The sequence below is a fragment of the Galeopterus variegatus genome, unplaced genomic scaffold, assembly GCF_000696425.1.
Source record: "Galeopterus variegatus unplaced genomic scaffold, G_variegatus-3.0.2 Scaffold4402, whole genome shotgun sequence".
NCBI classification, from domain to species: Eukaryota; Metazoa; Chordata; class Mammalia; order Dermoptera; family Cynocephalidae; genus Galeopterus; species Galeopterus variegatus.
The window spans coordinates 79,547-99,682 of NW_007730513.1; the positions used below are offsets into that span (position 1 = coordinate 79,547).

At 41.3% G+C, this 20,136-nt stretch overlaps 1 protein-coding gene across 1 annotated transcript in view; it reads right to left on the reverse strand.

Moving 5' to 3' along the window:
• Nucleotides 1–7,396: 7,396 nt before the first annotated feature.
• KDR (kinase insert domain receptor (a type III receptor tyrosine kinase)) overlaps nt 7,397–20,136 on the reverse strand; it is a 42,646-nt gene continuing 29,906 nt past the window's right edge. Inside the window, exons 25-32 of the mRNA XM_008587487.1 lie at nt 18,144–18,266; nt 17,885–17,996; nt 17,547–17,646; nt 17,033–17,138; nt 15,778–15,929; nt 10,517–10,616; nt 9,943–10,028; nt 7,397–8,214 (exon numbers count right to left, since the gene is read on the reverse strand). Of these exons, the coding sequence (XP_008585709.1) occupies nt 7,992–8,214; nt 9,943–10,028; nt 10,517–10,616; nt 15,778–15,929; nt 17,033–17,138; nt 17,547–17,646; nt 17,885–17,996; nt 18,144–18,266 (1,002 nt within the window). The 3' untranslated portion in view covers nt 7,397–7,991. The remainder of the gene's footprint in view (nt 8,215–9,942; nt 10,029–10,516; nt 10,617–15,777; nt 15,930–17,032; nt 17,139–17,546; nt 17,647–17,884; nt 17,997–18,143; nt 18,267–20,136) is intronic.

A 20,136-nucleotide genomic window follows, 5' to 3' on the forward strand; every position in this document is an offset into this window, starting at 1 on the left:
GGGAATGTCAAAGTCCAACATTTTAACTAAGACACTTAGAGGTACCAGGTCACCTAAACATGTACCTTTCATTTGGTTGGTTGATTTATTACAGGATGAGTCAGCTCACTGCCTTTCCTCAAGAGAGAAGAGCTCATTCTAGTTCTTATCTCAAATAAGAACATGTCCCTAAGGTGTCCAGTATACTAGATTCAATCCTGGCATGACCTTGCATACTGAGACTTCAAACCTTAACTGCCAGTTGTCATTTGTGACATGGTGATAATAGCACCTAACTATTAGGTGCTAATGAAGGGCCCATTGCAAGAATTTCATGAGATAATATAATTGATGAGGCTCAATGCCTGGCATATGGAAGATGATCAATGCTAGTTCTCTGTCCTTCAAGATGCTCAGGTCTGAGTGACTGCAGAGCTGCTTAAATGTCTATCACCATGAAATAGAGAAACACAAGGAAAGTTAAATCCATAATATATATTTACCTAAAAATTCTATTATGCTGTGATTAAACTTTAACATATATGCCATCCGAAGTTAATACTCACTGGTACTTTTTTTAAAAAAACGAGCATTATTAACTTATTCTGTGGGATCCAACTCAGGAATGGATACCAGCATGACAACCTCTTGTCTTTTCCCTCTACCAAAGCAACAATAAAAAAAAGAAAGAAAGAAACATACAATGATCACAACAATACTTGGAACTTTCAAAAGGAGAACTGAGGTTACCAGAAGTGGGAAAGGTGGGGTGGGGGATAGGAAGGAATTGGTAAAGAGACATGAAAAACAATTAAATTGTATAATGTTGAATATGCTAATTATCCTGATTTGAGCATCACATATTGCACACAGGTATTGATATTCAATGCTATACCCCACAGATATCTACAATCAACTATGTTACAATAATAAATAAATAATTTTTTTAGGGCCGGCCTGGTGGCGCACTGGAGAGTACGCCGCTTGGGAGCGTGGCGGCGCTCCCGCTGAGGGTTCGGATCCCATGTGGAGACCGGTTCCTGCTCACTGGCTGAGCGCGGTGCAGGCGCAACACCGAGGGTTGCGATCCCGTTGCCGGTCCCCGGTACGGGCGCGACACCGAGGGTTGCAATCCCGTTACCGGTCAGTAAAAAAGAGACAAAAAGGAAAAAATAATAATAATAATAATAATTTTTTTTAAAAAAAGAAGCAAGAAGGACCGGCCCGGTGGCGCACTGGATAGTGCGCCGCTTGGGAAGCGCGGCGGCGCTCCCGTCCGAGGGTTCGGATCCCACATACAGACCGGCTCCCGCTCACTGGCTGAGCGAGGCGCGGGAGCAACGCCGAGGCTTGCGATCCGTTGCCGGACACGGAAAAAAGACAAAAGACAAAAAAAAAAAAAAAGAAGCAAGAAGGACCGGCCCGGTGGCGCACTGGATAGTGCGCCGCTTGGGAAGCGCGGCGGCGCTCCCGTCCGAGGGTTCGGATCCCACATACAGACCGGCTCCCGCTCACTGGCTGAGCGAGGCGCGGGAGCAACGCCGAGGCTTGCGATCCGTTGCCGGACACGGAAAAAAGACAAAAGACAAAAAAAAAAAAAAAAAAAAAAGAAGCAAGAAGCTCTCTTCCAGTACAAAAGGCTACAGGAACAAAAGCTGGGCAGAACTCTGAAATTCGCTGATGAATTAGTCGATAAGAGAAGAATAAGGATCATTTTTTCTCTCTTCATGACAGATCCTCGAGGTACTTTGCCAACCATATTAGACAGGGGAGCGGGGGGAAAGTCATAGCAATATGTTATGATCTATCCATGATGATTGAATCAAAGGAAAATTCCTTTCTATTGACTTTGCACAGGCTGCTTAAAAGATTCTCGAGGTGATTTACATAGGAGTACACTTCACTTTGTGAAACATATATTTCTCAAATGTTGTTTGTTACCTGATAATATTTTGAAATGCCCAAGGAGAAACCATTATATGAAACAAACCCTATTTAAAAATTCCTAGTAAAACTAATGACAATGATAGAATTTATTCTTTCTGTACTCTGTGTTTTCATCCATTGGAAAAGTTTAAAATGCCAAATAGTAGTATAAAGGATAACACAATGTTACTTAAGATAAAACCAAAGATTCCTTCTGAGTTGCCATTTGATTCCTGCCAACATGGAATTCTTCTAGAGCACTATCAGAATCTGATCTTGCTTTACAAGTGCAGTACAAATTTTGCAACATGAGGTAAACCAGACAAAAATAAGTCTAATTTCTTCAGGCATGTGTAAGAAGGTTCTTACTTGGTTTTTTCCCAATGACTGTAACATCAGGTTAGGTGCCTTCATGGTGAACCTATGTACAGGTTGAGCGTCCCTATTCTGAAAGTCCAAAATCCAAAATGCTCCAAAATCTGAAATTTTTTGAGTGCTGACATAATGCCCAAAGGTGATGCTCAAAGGACATACTCACTGGAGCATTTTGATTTTGGGTTTTCAGGTTAGGGATATTCAAATGGTAAGCATAATGCAAATATTCCAAAATCCAAAATCTGAAACACTTCTGGTCCTCAGCATTTTGGATCAGGGGCATCATCCTGTATTACGATACCTAAAAGGGTTTTTGAACTCAAATCGTTATTCAGGAATGACTGTGTAAAGAATGACTGAGCCAATAATGAGAACTATGCTCAATTCATTATGGTGAGACTATAGAGATATATAGAAAGTTCTGGAATAAAAGTGGAGTTCCTCCTCTCTATAGTTCTGTTGATAACCCTTAACCCATGCAGCTAAGGAAATAATTTTGACAACTGCCTGGTAGAATGTCTGACACACAGAAAATCCTTAACAAACATTTGTGGAAACCATCAGTGAGGGTCCTTTTGTGAATTTTCTTCTGGCTTACCCATCTGGTCTACACTGTAATGCCTACATTTTGCTTTAGGGTCCCTATGACTTAAATGAGTTAATATTAGTAAAATTTTTAAAAGAATATCTGATACATTGCAGGCATTTTGTAAACGCAGTTAAATATAAACAAACAAATAAAATATTACTCATTTAAAGTTTAGTAGTAAGGGCTGAATCTTTGGCACTTGATTTCTATGGAAGGCTTTGCTTTTTTTCCCCAATATGTGCCGCAGGATAGTGTCTGCCAGTTTTCTTTTTAACCTGGGGAATGACTATGAGATATTGTTGTCCACCTTATATCTAGCCTGAATTCTCTGCCTTGTATCTGGGTTTTCATTTCCAGTTATGTTCTCTCTGTGGCAGTGAATGGAATGTTTTCAATCCCCTTTGTCAGAATAAGTCATTTCAGCTTAACTAGATCCCCCATGCATAGCACCAGGATCCCATTAAGCCTTTTCTGGTAACACTAGTTCAGAGGGCTCCTGATGAGTCATTCATTCCATGCCCCATATCCTGTAGGCTGCACATGAACCCAGAATCAGACATTGTGAGAATACCTTTCACTGAGGAGCTCAACCCACTTTCCTGAGTTTATTCACCCAAAATATTACTTCCTGAAGAAGGGAAAAGACAAACAGAGCAAAAAGTGGAACAAAACTGGAACAAAAGCCAGTTTTCTTACTCCCTGCCCTTTTTCTATTTGCTATATATCAAAAAGATGAGACCTTCAAACAATTAAGGCATGAAAGTACGCTGTCACCACTTTGGTTAAGTACACTGATTCTATGTTCCAAAGTACTTGGCAGAAACGATAGCTGAGTCTAAAATAAAACACTAGGCCACATATTTTCTCTTCATTTTTTCATTTTGAAACAAAAATTTAGTGAAATTACTGAATTTAACATTGTTTTTAGAGTCACCAAGAAGTTACACAGAAATCATGTGTTGTAAATAAAATAAAATCTAAGGCACAATTTGATGTTTTCTCACTAACATTCACTTGGTATCAGTCACAGTTTACTGTAATCCTTGTCTTATTGTGGTCTTCATTAGAATATTTTCCTAACTCAGAGCCCTTATCACTGAGTCAGACCTCTCCTAGGGCTGGTATGTCCTACTAACTTAGCTCCAGAACTTCTGGCCAACTTGGCTGTTAAATTTCTCTCTGGGTCACTCCTCCCAGATTTTGTTACTTCTCTCCATCCCAATCAAAAACAGAGTAAATGACTTTATTTTACCATTTCAATTTTTTTATTAACTAGGAGTTTTCTGTAACTTTTCCAAGAATTGGACTTAATATTGCTTTCCCAAAAATTATACAGATTTTTTACTTCTATCTAAACCCTTGATGTGAAAGAGATTCATTTAGAAAGTACAGTTTAATAACAGCTGGTTAGAACCCCCTTTGAGCTGGGTTCACCACATACCCAGGAATGCATGAACAGGCCCACTGCCTCTAAGAAGAGGGACGTATAAATGTGGGAAGATGTCTATGAAAGGCTACTTTTTCAAAGATTTTAGCTTTCTGGGTCTGCCTACATTTTATCATCTTTGTGATAAATACCTGAGTCAGAGGTAGAAAGAAAGACATGCTAGGGGGCGACAGGAAGATTGGGTTAAGTTAGCAACTACAACATTGTAGGTTTGCAGCTTTTACTTTTCTTCTCTCGTTGAAGAGGATAAAGGAATGTGCATCAACAGGAAAACCTAGTCCAGGGAGAATGAACTTCAACTTCCCAGAGCTCTCACTTCTCCTATGATGTGGCGGGGGTGCAGAGAAGAGGATGGTTAGTGGGAAGAGAAAGGAAGGTAAGGAGACAGAGGGTTTGCCAGGAGGGGGGACAGCACAAGAACAAGGCACGAAAGAGGCAGACAGGAGCCTCTCCTGAAACACACCAAATGCCTCCAATCAAAGCTTTGAAAATAAGACCATGCAGGGAGTGCCTTAAAAAGCCACATTTTTTCTTCAATACAGGAACAAATGAGGAGAGAAAAAGAGCTAAGAACAAGAGGTGTGGAAGACAGAAGAGAAGCAAGAAGACCAAACCTCACCTCCTAATCATTCTGCAGGAGGTGCTGAAAGATTTCCTAATAAGGTGTGAAGTTTCAGCTGAATCCAAATTCCCGGCATTGGACACAATGCCAGAAGCCGCTTATGAGAAACAAAACCTTCTCTTTTTCCCAAAGTGAAGAAAATCCTGTGTTTTTATACACAGTCCTTTCCATCCTGAATAACCTAGATTCTTCTGTTCATTGACTGGGAGAGGCTGTTATAATGGGGACAGGTGAGGGACTCTCCTCAGGGTCAGCCTGGCTCATAGTTTAACAAATCTGTCAGAAGACCCTAACCCACTAACCCCAGCCAATGGCCCAGTCTGTAAGTGCATCCCAGGAACCACAAACTCTCACGGCCATCCTCTGTCCACTCTAAAGTTGTGCAGAGTGTCTCGGTGAGATGATAGGGTTTGAAAAATGATACTATAAAGTTAGACTCCTATCTTGCTCCATATGTGAAAATAAATCCCTGGTGGATTTATATGCAATAAACCAAGAAAATTTAGAATTTGGGGCTTTTTAGAATGGAGAAGACCTTTCTGAATAAGATTAAAAACCTAGAAGCCATTAAAAAAAAGGGTAGGCCTATTTAACTAGATAAGCATTACAAAATCTTACATAACAAATAGCACCAAAAAGTAGAGGAACTTACTGGTGTCAATGATTTGTTAAATAATTGCTCCCACTGAATTCAGGCAAAAGTAATCATTCAAAATGGCAATAATGGATCTGATGTTCTGACCCTGTAAGTACAGAGGGAAATATTTTTGGAGACTATAAATGTGCTCCATGCTTTGGTACACTGCCCTGGGTCTGGCCACCTCTCTCAGAATCTCTTACCCGCTGAGTTTCATGGCTGGCTACTCAAACACACATGGAGTTCACTGGAGGGCCACGGAATCACATATGTCTCAATCCAAGTTATCACAATCTCAAAAGTGCTCAGAATGTAATGAGAAAGCCTTTGTGTATGGGTGAGTTATCTGTGTAACGAAGAGGGGGAAGGAAGCAATTATACCTCAAACCAGAAGATCTTATCCTCAGAATAGTTGTATAATATTATACTACTGTATTTTTTACTATGAATACATTTATTGGTTTATAAAGCATGCGAACATCTTATGAAAATATCCTTTGTAAGAAGAATCATGAAACAAGTAAAACTGAAAATCAGCTACATGGAAATTATGTCTGATTTCCCCTCCTTCCTTCATTTTAGAAATGAGAGAAATGATAGGTACAGTAATGCAACCTTGCAAAATGATTCCTTCAAGTTTTCCGAAGTTTTTTTTAATAAAATGACATCAATTGCTGAAAGCATTATGACCTTTGTTATGCTACATAATTCTGATACAAAATGTGATAGCACAAAGTTCATTATATATAATAAAAGGTTTTAATATATTACATTTGTTTCTACAAAAACGGACTATAAATATATGTGCCATAGCATGTTTTATAGTCATTGTTCTCAGCATCTCACAACACCTCTAAAGGGAGACTTACATTTGGATGAGCTGGTGGTGGGTGCGGAAAGCCAGCACCGGAGAAAATGAACGAGGGCGAAGCATCAGCAGCGGGAACCACTGAGAGAGTGAAGGAGGTCCGAGAAGGAGTCCCCTCGGGTAAGGGGTGAGCTCCTCCCGGGTTTCGGCACCAATGAAAGAATGACAGGACCCGAGCTGACAGTTCACCAGAGAAGTTCTGCTTTATTTGAGGGTGAAGCATACATTTATAGAGAGCTGAGTTCCGGGAGAGGGTGGTTAGCATGCGGGGCGGTGGCTGATTGGTCGGAAGGGCGGGTGATGATTTTGATAGGCCATACTTTGGCACCGGCAGGAATGTTAGGACCCAGAAGAGAAGCCAGAAAGGTGCCATGTTTTAGGGAATGTCTCCTTTGGGGTTTTATTATATGTTAAAAGTCTAAATAATACAATAGATATTGTTATAACTTTGAATATAAAGTAATTTTGAAATCTGGCTAACAATTATTCAGAGAGTGAACAAATCAAATCAGGTTCACTGGAGTGTAGATGCCAAATAACTAAAATACTGACAGGTTGGGGGTGAGAGTGGTTGGGTGTGGGAAGAGGAACAAAAGAGTATAATCCTTCTCGAGGCTTTGACACCACAGCTTGACATTGAACCTGCTGCATTCAGTCTCAGACATATCACATCAGGACAGATATGTGGGTATTCATCCAGAAGAAACCAGAAGCTGGTTTGTACAGTCAAAACTCTTCGAAACGACAGGGAGGCTCAGGCTGAATGTCCTTTCTTTGTAGTGTTCTGAATAAAGGATCCGCCTGGGAGACAAGGAACCAGAGCTGCATCATTTCCTTCCTGGGCCTTGGCCAGGAGACACGTAAGGGTCCAGAAGGAACTCTCATTAGGAGTCGGAAACTGCACAAGGAACTCTCCTTTAAGCCCAACTGCGAAGAGCACGCAAGCTTCTAAAACCAGAAACTTCATCCGCAGCTTTCACATTTCCTAACAGACCACATGCCCACCTCCACAATGCACTTGCAGGCTCCAGTGCTCTCTCAAAGCAAGCTAACACCTTGCTTTCTATCAATCCAAATGCCACACTTAAAACTTGGCTCAGGACCCATATCCTAAACAAAGCCTCTTGGAGTCAGCCCTACAAATCTTTCCCATCTTCAACACCTAAAGCACTTATATTGCCTGGTTTATCTCTTAGTTTCACAGAGGTGTCAACTCCCCAGTTACTGCTACTTCTTTGAGCATGAAGCCATTTCTTGCACGGCTGTTATTCTAACCAATGGTAAGACCCATGATGGGGGCATTATAAATGCTTTTTAAATGAATGAGAAAGAGAATAAGGTCAGCACTGGGAGAAGACAAACACATTCTTGGGTCACAAGCATCTTCTCAAGAAATGCCTAAAGGACTAGCTCCCTGCAGTCCGAGGTTCTTTTTTTGAAATGAAAATCAAATGTGGCTACTTCCTGGTGGTGGAAAGAACAACACTTGAAAATCTGAGCAGCACCTCTCATGTGATTTCCAGGAATGGTGGGCATGGGTACCTCCTTTTAAACAGGAGGAGAGCTCAGTGTGGTCCCAGAGTCAGGCTGGAGAACCTGAGCCATGCTGCCAGCTTGTGCTCCAATCTCCACCAGCTTTAAAAGTTCTGCCTCCTCGCTGGAGTACACAGTGGTGTCCGTGTCATCGGAGTGATACCCAGACTGGTAGCCACTCGTCTGGTTTGAGCCTTCAGAAGCCACTGACTCCCTGCTTTTGCAGGGCATCATTCCACTGTGGAAGAAATGGTAACCAAATGAGTAGGCAGAGAAGACAGTTCTTTTTCTTCTTACCCTAACCTCATTCCTAACTCTGTGTGGGCTGTAATCTCCCTGGAGACGCCAGCTGCCTATCTCTCCCAGTGGTTAATCAGCATATCAGGTTTACTCGGACAATGTCTATTTTCAGGTACTAGCATGAAATAGTAGTTGCAGATAAGTTCTCTTATTCAGGTCCAAGTCTCTCAAGCCTCAGAGGAGATGAAAGGCAGTTCTCCTGAGTTATGCAAAGGCTCCAACCAATGGAACGTTTTTATGGCCTTGCAGATTGACAAGTTTGTATACAATGATAGGAGCCAAAGGGCCTCTTTCATAATGTTCAAGGAAATCGGGATGTTCCGAAAGTTCACTTGTGCTTTCCCCACTCTGTTGATTAGGGGACTACAAGGCACATGTATGGTGTTAATAAAGTTCTTGAGCAACTTTACATTTTAATAATTTGAAGCGTGTGTGCAATCAAGCTGGACATGTGAAACACTGCTTTTTACTTATCAAAACCACATTCCTTGGAAAGACTGAGGACCCAGATCACTCAGTAGCAACTAGAGAATGTTTCCAATGTTGTGGAATCTTGACAAAGAGTAATCATGTCAAAGTTTAGAAATGTAAGCTGTGTTGATCTAAAACTTCAGGATTTACACTTTCTCAAGCTGTTCTAACATGTTTTTCCCCTTAATAGGTATTTCATCCAAATTATTCATGTTAAAAACTGCAAAAAATGTTTATATATGGTTCTTATATGGTTTAAAAGTTATTTCAAATAACTAGAAATACAGTTTTTCTTTCAGTCTAACCCCAATCAAACTATCTCAAGCAATGACACAGTGCCTGGCACACAGTAATTGCTGAATAAATATTTTTTGAACAATGAATAACATATATGATTGGCTCTCACAATGTCCTACCTTTGAGCTTAAAGAAAACAATAAAATCACACAATGGCACATTATAATGTTTTGTGGTGATTTTTTTGTGTGTGTGTGAGCATCACTCAAAAACCCATAGTGTTCCCATTTTAAATAATGGTTAGATTACAAGTAAATCAAAATCTCCTCTAGTCTAACCTAGAGTGAACCCTCTAGCAAATAATTACTCTTATCCTATTATTCTTATAGATTCTCACACATTTGCTATGTTAAAAGCAGGTTCACCTATTCAAAGCAACTACAAATTCTTACCTATATGGGGGAAATTATATTCAAAACCAAATTTAATACTTTTTCACAATTAAATACTTAATAATTCAGGATGATAATATTTAAGTATCTTAAATAGATATTAGCTTATTTATACATCATATGTTTAAAGTACAAATGCAAACATTTATGTACAGGTTTGAACATTCTTCAGAGTCCACAAAAATTTTAATCATATTGATAGTTTGGGAGATTACATTCAATGACTTCTTTGTTATTAGCCAGTACCATACAAACTACTGACCATAGTACACATACTCACATATAAAAATTGACTAAATCCTCTAATTTATTTCAGATCATTTTTTAGACTTGTCACTTAATACCTTCACTTGGTTTGTTTCAGTTCTTTATTTGTTAGGATGATGCTAATTTCCCCAAACAACAAAGACACTAATATGGGAAAACTCTCCACTTACACTGAAAGTCCTATATTCATTCCAAAACTTCCTACTGAAACTTTTCTTTTTTATTTGGCTGAGTCTTACCTAAAAGGTGGAGCTAACTTGGTTCTGTCTTCCAAAGTTTTCAGCTCTTCTGAAGCAAGAACCATACCACTGTCCGTCTGGTTGTCCTTTTTAAGAGGCAATGAGATGGTACAGTTGAGTGAGTTTATACACTGACAACTATTTAATAAAACTGATTTCCTAACCCATCTATCAGACAATACACTCAATTGTCCTGCAGAGGAAGGAAAAGGTGTCATGGCCAGAAACTGTGCAAGCTACAGAAGGAAGCAACTGCTTGCAGGAAAGTAGACCTCGGCCAGGGAGAAGAGACAACTTATGAAGCTGAGGATGCCTGTTTCCATCCCTCTTTTCATGATTATACTATTTGCACTTTAATGAAATTGGGCAAAAAGCTAGACTGTCTTGAACTTTGGACCAGGGGTTTTACTTCTAAAAAACAAAGCTCCATCTCCATAAATGACCCCATGACATAAACCCTCAAGAACAGCCTTATAATGAGGCTCCAAGACTCTAATGCTTAGGCTAATATTTATCTAGCTAGTGTTTTGTACTTTGTATTATTTCTGAGACTATTTTTAAAAGATGTACTTACATCTGGGATTACTTTTACTTCTGGTTCTTCCAGTGGGATATCTTCAAATGTTTTTACACTCACAGGCCGGCTCTTTCGCTTACTGTTCTGCAGATACTGACTGCAAGAAAACAAATATTTATACTTCAGTGGTGGTATACTTGGCTGCAGATACCACAAGTGATACCTAAGTTCATTATCTTTCAACCACAAGATTAATAGCAACCTTCAAAACATCCTTTAGAAAAAGAAAAACAAAACAAAATAAAAATCTTTCTCTGCTAGCACACATTGAAAACTTGATTTCCTGTGAAAGTCCATTTAAAAGTATAATATAACTGAGGGGCCTAGATGAGCCCCTGCTCCTTCGAACCACACTTCCGAGGTCCAGGGCTAAAGACAATAACAGCAGTCTGAGTGACCAACTACCTTCTGCTTGGCTTTCTGATTGCACGTGATTCCTCCATTGAGCTCTGGATACAATACCAAGTGTTTCACATCTTTCTGGCCATCTCCTAGGAAGGTTTTCTAGATAATGCTCACAGAGCAACGATTCAATGAAAGATGGGCAAAGGAAACACCTGTAGGTCTCCCTAAAGGATACTGAACATAGCAGTGATCTGAAGACAACTTCTTCCTTCTACATGTAATAGAGGTTTCATGTGCAGAGGGGAAGGTAGGCTGGGTCTCACTACCCCCTATATTTAGCCCCCAGACTTGCTTGTCTCAGGAAAGGCCAGTGGTTTGAGAGTCAGAAGATATTTTGTCTATTGCAGAGTCTACCACTGACTACACAAACTTGAGAAGTCATGGAAATTTCTGTGCCTCTGTTGCCCCACTTTTGCAATGTACTGGCAATAGCCATCCCTCCCAAGCTCATGAAGATATTGGGACAATGAATGATATGGCAAATGTTAGGCTTCATGTTGTTAGGAAGAATGGTGCTCTATCAACCAATGCTTGTTTTTCTCCTTTGAATTCCCAAGGATGCCAGTTTCCCTCAAGACTACAAAGAATAAAACTTGTCAGACAACAGATCACCTCTTCCCTGGGGGGTTGTCCTCCCCTGCCACATGGCTTTGGGTGAGTCTGGGTGATCCTGTCAAAATCACTTACGGTCCACGTGGAGAGAAGGGAAGTCCTTTTCACAGGAAGGGCCTACAGGGATAACAAACACACTCTTCACTCATCCCAGCCTACTTCCCACCACAAGCAGCTGTCTGGAACATGATGCATAGACCTTAGGCCAAAGGAGGATAATGGAAACTGAGTCTCTTTCCCCTACCCTAGAAGGCTGGTTCCTACCTTACAGACAGGAGAGAATGGGGTTTACCAGTGACATCCTCACTCATGAGCCTCCACAGAAAGGGGACGTGATATATAGTAAGAAGCAAAGACCACTTTCTCCTAAGCCCAGTCCCTAAAAGTACTGGTTGTAAAAAACTACTGGTACCCACAGTTAATCATTCATTCATTCACTCCTTCGGGAAGCCCTGATTGAGAATCTACCAGATGCCAGCCACTGTGCTAAATGCTCTTCAAAGACCATCTCATGGCATCTTCACAATGGTAACCTCTCTAGGGATGGATATTATTATCCGAACTTTTCAGATGAGAAAACTGAAGCACAATAAGGTAAAGGAACTTGTCCAAAACCACATAACCAAAATGTTTGGATTACTACTTTGAGAGCAAAGAGGAAGATTTTAAGCATGGGACTGACAAGGTCACATATGCCCTTTGGGAAGTTGACTCTAGATTGAGAAGGGTAAGTCCAGAGGCAGCAAGACCTATTAGGGGGATATCACACTTGTCTAGGAGAAAAGAGGGCAGCCTGACTAAAGAAAGGGAGTGCCCATGCAGTTTGGAGAAGTGAACAGATTCCACAGATATCTGCGGTGTGGAATCAACCAGAGTCGGTGAGCTTGGACAATAATGCAGCTGCCTTAGAAAGGGCAGCTCCCTGAGTTCTGAGCCCCCAAATTTAAAAAATGGCAGGTTTTCACCACCAACAAAGCATTTTCAAAGACAATGTTTCATCTGCTCCTCACAAACTACAAAAAAGGGTTTTTTTTGTTGTTGTTGTTATTTCCCATTTGGAGATGAGGAAGCCAAGCCTCAGGGAGAAAACGTCTCATAAAGGGTAGAATTGGGACTCGAACTTAGGTCTTCACACTGACTCCCCTGGAGGAGTATCAGGAAGAAAAATGAAACAGAGAGCAGCAGACACAACTGTGCAAGTCTTTATTAAGCACCTAGAATATGCACAGAGCCGCTCTCATTGCCGTGTGTGCTCTGCCCGTGCGGTGCTCAGGATGGAGGAGATGAGTGTGAGGTGTGAAATAGACAAAAGATGGGGAAAGGACAGTCCCACTTCAAGCAGTCTAATAACACAGCCAAGTTCAGGAACATCAAGCAGCAGGCTGTCTCAGGCATCAATCTAAAAGGGGCATTTAATCATCACTAGCAATTAACCATTATGAAGAAAATGGTATGTATCAAAACCTTTCTCTGGGAGAGAATTGCAAATAATTCTTTGACAAGCTGCTGGCAGTGGGGAGTGAAACTCCCAAAGGAAATGACAGAGCAACCGCAGATGGCCCCTAAACTGCCCTTAAAGAAAGATGAATCCAACAAATATGTGTTTTCCTGCAGGAAGCATGCAAACGTGGGGCCAGAGCTGATCCACAGGGAAATTAGAGACAAAGCTAAGTCTAGACACTAGTGGTCCTTCCCCCATACACTTCTCAGCCTCTTCTCTAAGTAAATGCTGGACAAATATTTTTTAAATAGTTTGAAGAGGCAACAAATTATGTGGCCAGCTCCCACGGGAATGTCTCTGTCCAGCTCTCCTTATAATGCAATGGGATTGGAAATCATAAGGAAGAAGCAACTGAGAAAAAGACTCCAGCTTTTCTACTTGACTGGAAATGCGAAAGAGGATAGGACGAGTCCCTTGAGAGGTAGCGCAGCCTCGTCTCATTCTCCCCAGGGAAGCAGACCATGAGAGAGCATCCACATGAAGTGTTTGGTGAGCACATGCCTCTATTCTGCCTTGTGCTTTTCAACCCGATGATGAAAATATGACTGTGACGTTTATTTTTATAAAAAGGAAAAGGGTGGAGGGGGTTGAGAGGGGATGCAGATGAAAGATTCCAATTTCCATTTTATTTTTCAAATTATGGCTGGATAAAAGAGAAACTAGCCTGGAAAGACCAATTCAAAATCACAGACAGAAAACAGGAGCCCAGCCTGTGTTGGGAGAGTGGAGTCACATTTGTCCACGCTTCTGGGGATGAATGTTAGCAGTTCTGTTTTAGATCCAGCATTGTATCTGGCGTGTGCATCACACAAACATGACTTCATCTCCTGCTCAGCACCATATGCAAAGTGCCCAGGCAAGCCAAGAGGCTGCCAGCTTGGATCCTCACTCAACTTGGTCACAGAAGACATAAGGACTAGAGTTCATGATCAAAAGGCAATAATAGTATTGTGGGAACAATGATCACGCTAGAAAGCCAGCTGAACTTGAACTAGGAATTTGTAAACATGCGAGTAGAACTGTTGTCTCATTTCATTACTCTTTCTCTCTGCAGGCCCCTCGTTGGTATGGGAGGAAACAGCACAGAGTCTGGTATCGAAGGAACTGGATTCATCTCAGGGATGTGAGTTTAAGCAGCTCACTTACTAGCCATCCTTAATTAAGAGCTTTCAAGTGTCAGGCAGTTAGAAATATATTATATCAAGTAATTCTCAAAACAACCAATTTCAAACAGCACCAGTGGCCTTGCCTCATTTCACAGATAAGGAAACTGAGGGAGAGGTTAGATGATTTGCCCAGGTCCACAGCTGCTAAAAGGCAGACTTGGAGTCCCATCCAGTTCTGACTCTCATACCTGGATTTTTAACTGCAATGTTGTACTGCCCCAAGGCAGTCAAGCTGAGTTTCATGTTCAAAATCTGCACCAAAAACAGATAATAATCGCTGCCTTGCCTAACTCTGAGAGCTATCACATGGGCAAAGTTTGGTAATATACAGGAAAGTTCTTTTAAAAATGCCTAATGCTGGGCCGGCCCGGTGGCGCACTGCTATAGTGCGCCACTTGGGAGTGCGGTGGCACTCCCGCCGAGGGTTCGGATCCCACATACAGACTGGTTCCCGCTCACTGGCTGAGCGAGGTGCGGGCGCAACACCGAGGGTTGCGATCCCGTTGCTGGTCCCGGTCCAGTACGGGCGCGACACTGAGGGTTGCGATCCGTTGCCGGACACGGAAAAAAAAAAAATGCCTAATGCTCTTGACATAAATGGAATGGTCAGCTCACTTGCTGGCTTCTAACCATGCTAAGCTTTCTTCTCTCTATCACAGTGTTTCTGCTGCCCTGCAAGATTCAATCTGTTCCCCGGTGCCTCTTCAGTATCCCCTGCAATGTGGCAGCCTGGCCAAGTGCCACACACATGATAGAGCTCTTGGCCCCTGCCTGCAGCCACAGTGTACCCAGGAGGGCAGTCTGGACCCATGCTGTCAGGGGTTCCAACTAAAAGAGAAAAACACCCAAAGGGGTTGGGAAAGAAACAAAGAAAAGTGAAGTAGTCCAGGCTTAGTAAAAGGCAATTTTAATAACATATTGTAGAAAACCATATCAACTCTTTCCTTATGCACAGGTGCTGGGAGAGAGAAAAAAGAAAACGGCCTTCAGAACCTCTTCACAAATTAGAAAAGGACTGCAGTGCATGTGTTTTAAATAAGCCCAGACATCCCATTATGCAAATAAAATGCTGAAAATCAGACTTGGGAGGGGCTTCTGAGATGCAGTGTCCGGTCTAATTCAGTACACAGACCTATGGCATTCTGCATGCTCGCCAGAGAGCCATAAGTGTGTTTTCACATATGCATAGGACTCTTCCTTCCTGAATCTTTCCTAAGCCATTTAATTCACGTTAATAAAAGTGTACATGGGGATCATTTAAATACAGATGTCTTTGTAAAATTGGTCTCTTTCTAGAGATTAACAAACTGTGGCATTCCAACTATTTGCAGCTGCAGGGCTTAGAAGTCTTAAAGGAAGAGCTGTGGCAGCAACGTGGGCTACAGATGGAAGGAAACTCACCTACTCAGACCCTCTCCCAGGAGCACTTCCCTCTGTAGTGGTCCCAGGGCTCAGGTTATGTGGAAGTGGGATGCAGCAGCCTTATGAAATGTCTTCCTCCCATTCCCCCTCCCTGAGATAACCTTGAAGCCCCCTCCCCACCCCCACCAGGGGATGCCATCCATATACAGTACCTGATTCCTGCTGTGTTGTCATAATGGAATTTGGGGTCACACACTTCCTCTTCTTCCATACAGGAAACAGGTGAGGTAGGCAGAGACAGTCCAGAATCCTCTTCCATGCTCAAAGTCTCTGATATCGGAAGAACAATGCAGTCTTTGCCATCCTGAAACAATAAACAGAGAACACTATTGTTATGGCTTCAGTCCTTCAAGAGCCTTTTCATGAAAAACAAAGGCCACGGGGGCTTCTTGGCTATGGGATGTGTTGCTTTCATATGTGAACATAGAACTTTGAGACAACATTAAAAATGGTTTGTCAAAAACAAAAGGGACTTGAAAGGGATGTGTATATAAAGGTATATTAAAGAAGTGAACTGAAAATGAGATGGGTAAGGGGACCACAGAGAAGAGGGGTTACAGTGAAGACAAAGCAGGCAGTGGTCAGAGATGCTGCAACAGAACACAAAGAGGTACGAAGAGCTGAGAAATCATTTCTTCACAAAGCCCTGTCTACAGGAGCCAGGCCCTTTAAAGGGCAGGTCATCTGATTTTAGCCTGTACATTTCAAGGCAATGGAAAAACTGATGACAGCCTAAAGAAAACCAATAAGTAGCTAGGAAAATGGGTCTTCTGAGAAAAGGTTGCACAATTTAACATTATTTCATCAAGAGAAAGAAACAAAGGGCAATTTGGTACCTTTAAATGTCTGGAAGTTTTACCAATAAAAACAGATCTGACTCATTGTCACCTCCCCCTTCCCCGGCTGTTCAAAAGAAAAGGAGGAGGAAATTGGCTTCCTTGTAGTAAGATGCATTGACTAGAGATTAAATAACTTTCTAATGGTAAAGACTACATCTCTAAAATCCTCGAATGAAAATGATGGGAGCCTGGGATTTTACCAAGGAAAAAACCATTTAGTTTGTATAGTTTTGATGTATTTATTTAAAATTCCTTGAAATTATCTCCATTGTTGATATTCTGTGGACCAAAAATTTTTATTCACTTCAGAAGAGCATTTGAAGAGGTAACAAAAAGATAAGTAGGTAGAAATAAGAGTGATCTACTCCTAGGTTATAAATTAAGATCTCATCCATCTGAAGGGGTAATTACAGCTTTTAGAAAAGCATTATTGCTCAGATCTAAGAATACAGCTCCTTCTTCAGTGACTGAGAGGATAGCATGGTAGCCATGAGAAGGTCCAGGTGGTAGGGGAGCCCTTGACACCTAAGCACTCTTGGTAGAAGCTTCAGGGATGGAGGTTACAAACCTGCTGAGCATTAGCTTGTAAGAGATTTCCCAAATGTTCCACCAACTCTGAAAATGTGGGTCTCTGATTGGGCTCCCCATGCCAGCAGTCAAGCATGGTCTGGTACCTAGAGAAGCAAAACACTGATTTCATTAACTGCCTCTTTCCTCCTGATCTGATGCTGGAAATAAGCACTTGAATAGGTACACATTTATAAAGAGCCCACCATGAGCCAAAATGCTAAATAAGGATACAAAACCATGTAAAACACAGTGCCCTACACTCAGAAGCTCTAGGGCATATAGAAAAGAAAACATCACAAATCAGCATCTAATGAAAACTGGTTGGTACAGATAATGAAGCGCTATCATTTCGGAAGTGATGACTCTGTGATTGAGATTATCAAAGAAGGCTTCAAGGGAAAAGTACAACACAAACCGGGCCATGATGGAAGAATATATAATGGAAAGTCTTCTGGGCAGGAAGAATTTGTGAGCAAAGAAAGAGAACAGAAGGCTACTTTTTAAAGTCTTACATTTCTGGTGTGGTATAATCAGGGGCCCTCATTCTAGTTCCTTCTTTTAATCTCCTACAAAATTCTTCATCAATTTTTACCCCAGGATATGGAGAAGCACCTAGAATAAAACAGAAAGGGACATTATTCGATTTAATTTTCTCTTATAGAAAGCCTTGGGCCTGATTCTTATACATCCTCATCTCCTATTATTATTTTTTTTCTCCAGATTTTATAATCCAAAGCTTCCAAGTAGTTTTACCTGATACAGGTGAAATACCAGAGAAGAAAAGACATATGGGGCCACCAACTTGTATCATCCTATTTGAAGTCTGGATGTACAAAGAGAAGTGACTTACCTAAGGAAAATATTTCCCAGAGCAAAACACCAAAAGACCACACATCACTCTGAATTGTGTACACTCTGTCAAAAATTGTTTCTGGGGCCATCCATTTCAAAGGGAGGCGAGCCTAAGAGGGCAGAAGACAAGGAATCAGAACCCAAATTAGCAAATATCTGAAGAAAAAACTTTCTTCTTAAACACAGGCCCTGAAGTTGCTATGAGGACTTTGAATTCTGCTCCTTAATAGATCACTGGGTTTATCTTTGAAACTTACATCTCCTTTTCTGACATAATCTGGGTCTTTATAAATATCACGGGCCAAGCCAAAGTCACAGATTTTCACCACGTTCTTCTCCGACAAGAGGATATTCCGCGCCGCCAGGTCCCTGTGGATGCACTGCAAAAAGAATCATATGTGCATGAGGCACGGCTGATCTCTTCTACATCTGTTGTGACCTCATGCTTCAAAAAAATCCCACATCAGAAAACCAACTGATTAACAAGGACTGGATAAGTATCTTTTACCAACACTTCAGGAAAAAAGCCTGTGAGCTTCATTGAGACACACATCTGCTTACTCCATAAATAGCCCCAGCCTTTGGAGTTAAATAATTAAGTTATAGTATGATGATGAAGTCATAAATAGACTTCTCTAGGACACAATTAAAAGTGTGCTTCTGGTCACATCCACATGTCCCTTTTGTGGTGTACCATATATGGTTAAAAGCATGTTATTCTGAGGAGGCCCCAGAATGGGATTTATTTTGAATGAATGTACGGAAATCAGAAACAAACAAGGCGCTCTCATAGATTTGGTGCTCTTTGTTGGTTTCCCCATTCCATATGGAACTGATGCTGGACTGGCTCTGATAAACAGTTCCCCGTGGGGCTCATCCTGTTTTCAATGTGTTGGGTTATCATAAAGATCTATTAAAGCAATATCAGCCTATCACCAGTCAAGTTGCTTCTCCAGTGCACTAAAAAGTAAAATGGAATTCACTTTGGCTTTCCTTCTGCTCTTCAGCTCCTTATTTTCTCTTTCTCTGTATCTTCTAACCTCATCTAACTTCCTACTACTAAACAGCTTTGGCTCCACTTGATAAAGTTGTGATAAAATAAGAGTCTCAGGGAACATTAGAAATGAATAAAAGGGGGCTGGCCAGTTAGCTCAGTTAGTTTAGAGCACAGCCTTGGAACACCAAGGTCAAGAGTTCGGTTCCCCATACCGGACAGCCGCCAACAAAATAAATGAATGAGAATTCTTAGATGAGAATTCTTAAGTCATTGTAGGAGTGACTATGGGAGCCGGGCATTACTGAAGCCCTGTTTCTGCACCTCAAATCTGTATAGCACTGTTCCCTGAACAAGGGATATTCAGAACCACATATTCTAGCATGATCAAGCAAGACCAGGGATTCTGAAAAACACACAGTACTTCCTACTTTGCCCCGAACTAAAGAGCTTCCCCTTTTTAGCCCAAAAACCAGATGGTATTCAAGAAATCACCTGAAAGCTGCAAGGGAGGTTAAAAGATTCCCACTTCTCACTGCCCCACCCCCCCACCGTCCGTTTCTTTCTTAATCACCAAAGGGAACCCTGACTAAATGGTGAGCTCTGTCCTTAAAAAATAATAATAAATCATAACGCTCAAGAAGGGCAAAGGGCCTTTCTCTTTGGGAAAACCCTATAAGACCCCAGTTCTCTCCCGTCCGCTTGGGAGAGAGAACACAAGAGCTACCCAGCAGAAACATCTGAGATCCTGAGGCTCTCAATGCTGTGAGATTTAAACTCCAGGGAAAAAAGGACTAAGGATTTCACTGTAAATTAGAAAGCAAAAAAAAAAATGAAAAACTTAAGGCTTTCTTTCCCTAATAGGCTGCAGCAAATACATTTTGTCAATGAATAGTTTTTTCCTGAATCTTAATTTGAATTTTTCCTGTTTAACGTAAAACTACGCATCTTACCCTTTCCAGCGGGGTGAGTTCCACCAACTTCACTCCCCACCGCCCCATGATGTTTACAATCTCTGAAATATTTGTAGCTTGTCACGTCCTCACCTCAGCCTTTGTTTGGCCCACATTTCTAATTTTAGCTCTTTTAATCGCTCTCATCTGAAGCCAGTCCTTCCTGGTTTCTAATTATACTACTAACAAATACTTTTTGATGGATTGTGATAAATGTAAAATAAATTAAAATAGACTCTCATACACCAAGATATCTGCAAGGCTCAGTCCCTCACCTCTTCCAGGTCATTGCTCACATTTTGA